The sequence below is a fragment of the Delphinus delphis genome, chromosome 2 (genome assembly GCF_949987515.2).
Source record: "Delphinus delphis chromosome 2, mDelDel1.2, whole genome shotgun sequence".
Classification (NCBI taxonomy): domain Eukaryota; kingdom Metazoa; phylum Chordata; class Mammalia; order Artiodactyla; family Delphinidae; genus Delphinus; species Delphinus delphis.
The window spans coordinates 74,665,724-74,672,248 of NC_082684.1; the positions used below are offsets into that span (position 1 = coordinate 74,665,724).

The 6,525-nt window shown below is 58.1% G+C and overlaps 1 protein-coding gene across 1 annotated transcript; it reads left to right on the top strand.

Annotated features, from left to right (window-relative positions):
- The first annotated feature begins 319 nt into the window (after positions 1–319).
- CEBPE (CCAAT enhancer binding protein epsilon) lies at positions 320–1,754 on the top strand. Its single transcript, XM_060004845.1, has 2 exons — positions 320–829; positions 1,419–1,754. The coding sequence occupies exons 1-2, from the start codon at positions 320–322 to the stop codon at positions 1,752–1,754; spliced, it is 846 nt and encodes a 281-aa protein (XP_059860828.1).
- Positions 1,755–6,525: the final 4,771 nt, after the last annotated feature.

Sequence of the window (6,525 nt, forward strand, 5' to 3'; positions counted from 1 at the left end):
GAGTACCCCCAACTGCTTAAATAGGCCAGGGGCCCCATTTCTTTAAAGCCTGCATCCCTCCCTCTGCGGTGCGCCCTGCCCCTCCCTGAGTCACCCCAGGGAGAGCTGGGGGAAAAAAGGGAAGAGAAAAGAGGCATTGACTACAGAGGAAGGAAAAGGAAACAGCAGAGGAGGGAGGAGAGAAGCCACACAGGAGTGGGTGACAGCGGAGATCGGAGAGGGCAGATCTAGGGCAGGGGGAGACAGCAAGCCGAGCATCCCAAAGGGTGCCCCAAGAGCAAGGCAGCCAGGGGCGGGGAGCCGAGGGGGCGGGCCGGCCATGTCCCACGGGACCTACTACGAGTGCGAGCCCCGGGCTGGCCAGCAGCCACTTGAGTTCTCAGGGGCCCGAGTGGGGCCTGGGGAGCTGGGGGACATGTGTGAGCATGAGGCGTCCATCGATCTGTCTGCCTACATCGAGTCTGGGGAGGAACAGCTCCTCTCTGACCTCTTTGCTGTGAAGCCGGCACCTGAGGCCCGAGGCCTTAAGGGCCCTGGAACCCCTGCCTTCCCCCACTACCTGCCGCCTGACCCGCGGCCCTTTGCCTACCCTCCACATACCTTCGGCCCCGACAGGAAGGCCTTGGGGCCTGGCATCTACAGCACCCCAGGGAGCTACGACCCCAGGGCTGTGGCTGTGAAGGAAGAGCCTCGGGGGCCCGAGGGCAGCCGGGGGGCCAGCCGCAGCGGCTACAACCCTCTGCAGTACCAAGTGGCGCACTGTGGGCAGACGGCCATGCACCTGCCCCCGGCCCTGGCAGCACCCAGCCAGCCCTTGCGCGTCCTCAAGGTAAGAGTGGCTCAATTCTCCTCCCCGCCACCCAGGGTCTGGAGGGAGGCCCGTGTGGATGGGGTCTGTGTGTGGTGCTGCTCTGTGAAATCGACCCACCACAAGCCCTCTGTGTTCGCCACCCAGTCGTAACCCCTCTTGGCTTCTCTGCGAATTCACTCCCCCGCCGATCCCCACTGTGTGACCGGAACCAATGTGTCCTGCAGTCCCTGTGACCAGCTGACCTGCTCTGATCTCAGCACGCCCCCTTCCCAGCTTCTCCACTGCCCACCAGCTCCCTCCTCTCGTTTCTGTGTCACCTCCTGCTTCTAGAAGAGGAAATGCCTGCTGATGATAGAACTGGAGACTCAAGATAGATGGAAGGAAATTGTCCTCAGAGAGTGTGGGGACATGAAAGGGAGTTTGGGTCAGAGCAGAGGACACTGTACGTCTGGCAGGGCAGGGCTGTTCTACCGGGGGCCAGGAGCTGGCTCTGAATCCCACATCCCTCTGACGCTCCAAGTGTGCTCTGACCACTGGGATTCCTGCCCCACCTTTGCTCTACTTCCCCACAGCCCTCACTCTTGTCCCTCTGTACCTTCCCCTCCAGGCCCCTTTGGCGGCTGCCGCGCCCCCCTGCAGCCCCCTCCTCAAGGCACCCTCACCGGCCGGCGCCTCGCACAAGGGCAAGAAGGCCGTGAACAAAGACAGCCTGGAGTACCGGCTGCGGCGGGAACGGAACAACATCGCGGTGCGCAAGAGCCGCGACAAGGCCAAGAGGCGCATTCTGGAGACGCAGCAGAAGGTGCTAGAGTACATGGCCGAGAATGAGCGTCTGCGCAGCCGCGTGGAGCAGCTGACCCAGGAGCTGGACACCCTTCGCAACCTCTTCCGCCAGATCCCTGAGGCCGCCAACCTCATCAAGGGTGTCGGGGGCTGCAGCTGAGCCCGCCTGGCAGACTGTGGGCACCAGCCCCCGGGGCTCAGCCTGACCCTGGGGACCCTCACCCTAGAGGCCCCACAGGCCGAGTCAGAGACAAAGACCATGGACAAATGGCAGCGGGGGGGCAAGACAAGGAGGAGGGCGGGCCCCAGCATAATGATTCTGTGGCTGAATAAAACTGCACTATGGCACAGTGCTGGGGCTGTACAGTGGGCGTGTGTGTGTGTGTGTGTGTGTGTGTGTGTGTGTGTGTGTGTGTGTGAGTGAGAGAGAGATGGGGGACTCCAAAGGTAGGGAATGCACGAGGCTAGGCCTGCATACCTCTTGATTCCAGGCCCAAATAAACATTCGGGAAATTCAGCAGACAAGCTACCCGCAGCTCTCCCACAGTGCACCGCACAGCCAGGCCCCGTATCTCTCCCTCTGCTCTTCTCTCCCTCCACCCAGCCCACCCCACAGGACCTGGAGCAGCCTCTGGACACTCCCCTAGCAGAGCTCTGTGGCTCACAGGGAGATCACAGCACCTCCAGTCCCTCCTGCCTGGGCCTGCTGACCCCAGCCCTGTTCTATCTCACCTTGAGGTATAGGTCTGGGAGTTCCTGCCCCAGGAGATCAAGGGAAAATTCCAGATGGCTCTGATGTATTTATGGTCCCTTAGCTCTTGATCCGGGACTCAATCCCTTCTCCACAGTTCCCAAACTTCAGTCTGCCAGACTGACAGACCCCCATGCCTCCAACCCACTCGCTCCCACCCTTGTCCCTCGTTCCCTGGGCCTTCGGTTCCCTAAAGAATCTGAGTGCTTGGGGGACAAATTCGTTGGGAAAGGCCTTGAGACCTGTTCGTATACGAGAAAATCGGTAATGAGGAGGATGACAACGCACCTGTGCAGTGAAACCCCATGTGGAAAACAGTTTTTTTCATAGAACTCTAGCCTGGGAGCCATAAGAGGGCAGTGCTTGACAGCCTCAGTTTGAATTTCCCTCTGTTACTTTCTAGCTGTGTGACCTCGTGCCAGTTACTTCTCTCTGTGCCTCAGTTTCCTCATCTGCAAAATGGGAGCAGTAGTAATGCTGTACGTTCATAGATAAACAAGGCCTGGCCTACGGTGAGCACAAATACTTGTTATCACTCCCTTTTGCTAGAACTGAAAGGACCTCAGAGATCTCATCTAAACTTCTCATTTTGCAGGTGAGGAAACTGAGGTCTCAGACAGGGAAGGGACTTACCCAGAGTCTTGCAATGGGTTAGAGGCAGAACCAAAATTAGCTCTGTAAAATCGCAGATCTCAAGAGGGGCTGGAAGAGACCTCAAGAGATCATCTGGTAGGCTTTGCCCTCAGACAACAAGATAGTATAGGCCACATTTAATAGATAAAGCAGTTGAGAGCCGAGGGAATAAGAGACGTTCTCCGGAAGCTCACCCAGGTGAGCTTTGCTGTCTCCACACGCACACCTGTCTCTACTTCGCCCTCACACCCTCCCCTCGGAGGCATATGGAACAGTGTGGGGCCAGAGTCAGGGACACGAGACACAAGATGGGCTGGTTAGAGTCTCTCCTAGGCCACCAATGACTTATAGGCCACTGCTGAGAAAGAGTGTTAGACACCAAGGAATAACCTTCTGAGAGGGAGAGAGACTGGGTCTGGATCCTCCCGGTCCGCTCTCTCTCCCCGCACCTCCACCTCCCCAGTGTCAGAGCCTTCCCACATTGGGGACATCCGGGGGTACCACGCCTGCCTCACCCAGGACTCAGTCTCTTTCCTGCCTTTGCCCCTGTGTCTCTCAGGCACCATCTCCCCTACATCTGTGCTCTAGATACCCCTGCCCCAGGTCTGGTCTGGGCAGACAGATCTGAACCTCACTAGATGGTTTATTCTACCTGAGTTGGGAAGAAAGAGGCACCTGTCTCTGTGGATGCCTGGGAGAATCCCACACCTTCCTTTCAGCCCAGGGGAATGCGTTGCATAAAGGGGGTTTGTACAGAGCACGGTAAGTGACTCAACCTCCGGATTTCCTCCTCGCAGCTCAAGACCACTGCCCCTGGACTTATTTTCAAGGTTCTGGGTGATGGGACCTGGGTTGCTTCAGCATCAGCCCCAAGCTTCTCTCCCACAGTTCTGAATCGTGTCTCCTCCCAGCCCACAGCACCCAGGGGCTCCTCAGGGCAGGTGTCTGGCACCAGGTCTGGAGAAGATCCACAGCCCCAGCTGAGAGAAGAGAACACCTGGTCCCTGCCTGACGCCGAGCGGCAGGCACACCTCGATCCTCTGTGGCAGATCATATCCCAGGGAAATGACAGGTAGCCGGAAGTCACACTTTTAACCCTGAGGTTTTAACCTGACCTCAACTGGTTTGGGCCAAGGTAACTTATTCAACAAGTATTTGCTGAGCATCTTTCCTGTGTCAAGCCCTTGCAAGGTGCTGAGAACACTGTGGTGACCAAACTCTCGGCTGAAGGACCCCTCCACCTGTCGTGTTCAGGCAGGGCAGGAGATTGTGGGTGGCAGGAGAAGGAAGTCAGGTGCTTAGCCCCCAACTCCTAGGGACAGGACAGGTAGTCTCTGCAGCTGCCCTCACGGCCTGGGGGTGGTGATGGCTCTCTGCTACTGCTGGAGCTTACCACTTCTGCAGCTCTCCCTTAAGCCTGACCATTCACACCTCTATACATTCATGAATTACCCCCTCTGAATATGCCTCTTGGGGAAACCTACTAAACCAGCAGAAAGGGAGGTGGCTTTTTGTTTGCTTTGTTTTGTTATATTTGTTTATTTTTGGCTGCGTTGTGTCTTCACTGCTACACACGGGCTTTCTCTGGTTGCGGCGAGTGGGGGCTACTCTTCCTTGCGGTGCACGGGCTTCTCATTGCGGTGGCTTTCTTGTTGCGGAGCACGGGCTCTAGGCACGCGGGCTTCGTAGTTGTGGTACGCGGGCTTCAGTAGCTGTGGCGCACAGGCTTACTTGTTCCGTGGCATGTGGGATCCTCCCGGACCAGGGCTCAAACCCATGTCCCCTGCACTGGTAGGTGGATTCTTAACCACTGTGCCACCAGGGAAGCCCAGAGAGGTTGTTTTAGCTGGGGTGGTCAAGGAAGGCTTCTCGGAGGAGATGACATTGAAGTCGAAACCTTAAAAATGTCCAGGAGGAGGCAGATGTGCCAAACTGGGGGAAAGGAGAGCAGAGGGGTGAGCAAATGCCAAGGCCCCGAGGTGTCCTGGTCCAAAAAAATAAAGGAAACCGGGTGAGGCTGGAGAAATGGAAAGCAGGAGGAAGGGTACGCAAGAACACCGCCTCCCTCCCGCCAGGACCGTCTTCATTCCCTCTGCCGGGAGGAGGACCGTCCCTAAGGAGCAGGCTCCCCATGCCACGCCGGGCGGAGATGCCACAGGGTCCACAGGGTCCGCGGGGTCCGGAGGTTGCAGAAAGAAGGCACCCACAGGAAGGGCGGGCAGCCTCACCCCTGCCTGGGGAAGGTTCGAGGCCCAAGGTGGGGTCACGAGAACTTTGGAAAACCAGCAAATCAAGGTCCAAACAGCACACACGTGCGTTCCCTTGGCTTTACGATCCACAGCTCGGGCCCACTTTTCCTTCCTGGGCAAAACAGGGGACTAGCATGAGAGTCCTGAGCTGACAGGATCTCAGGCCCCAGGAAAGCAGAAGAGGAGAAGGTAGGATGTTGGAGATACCGCCAAGAGGGAGGAAGCTGTCCAAGGTGAGCCCGCCAAGGTCAGTCCACGCTGGCAGCTTGGCCTTGTGAAAGTCGCTCCCCCTACTCGGTGCGCACCTCCCCACCCCACCCCCACGGGTTGCCACATGCCTGGGCCCCCAGGGCCCCCATCCCAGTGTTGCAAGATCCCGGTTGGGGCTGTGAGGGTGGAAAGGGGCCTCTTCACCTCCACTCCCTACCCTGCCCCAAGCCATGAGGGGACTATGGGATGGAGGGGGCTGTACAGGAGATGCTGAGGCAACAATAGCCAAGGCTGGCCAAGGGCCTGTGCACCTCCTCCAGGCCAGTCGCTTCCTATCACCCCCAGCAGGCAGACCTTTCCTCTCAGGACTCAGCGGGGCTGCACCGCAGTGGAAAGGGTCGGACCTGCACGGGACTCCAGGCTGCCTCTATCAGCTGCTGCTATAAGCAGATCTGGCTTGGCCCCAGAAAAGCTTCCATGAGCAGCTCATTGAGAAGGCCCATCAGAAGTCCCCTGAGACTACCCCATGGGGAAATGATGGGTGTTTTCAGAGGAAAATGGCTGCCCCTGGCCATCAATTCTGACTTCAGGGAGCAGCAGAAGCGTCCTAGGACTTGGGAGAAGGAAGGCTTCCGACTAGGGAGACACCCCCCCTGCAGCGCTGTAACCTCCCCTTCTCTTTTAGAAACATGGATCTGAGCTAGGTAGAGGCAAGCCATACGTAGCATGGATCCCCCCACCCCACAAGCCAAGCTTCACCCCAAAGCCCCAAACTGTCCAAAACCCTATTGCTCCCCACACCTTGCACTGTCACCCCTGCCCAGACCATCCAACCCTGCTGCAATCGGGACGGTTTGCAAAACGCCTGTAGCTCCCGCTTTGTCACCGTCTGAGGTTAGGACTGCACTCGGGAGATAAGCCCAGGCCCCATCCGCCGTCCTGAGTGAGACTGCTGGCCCTGCTGCAATCGGGACGGTTTGCAAAACCCCTGCTGGCGCCAGCTCTGTCACCATCTGAGGTTAGGGCTGCGCCCCAAGATAAAGTCTAGCCCCGCCCACCAGCCCTGCCTTCAAACCTTGCAAGCAGCA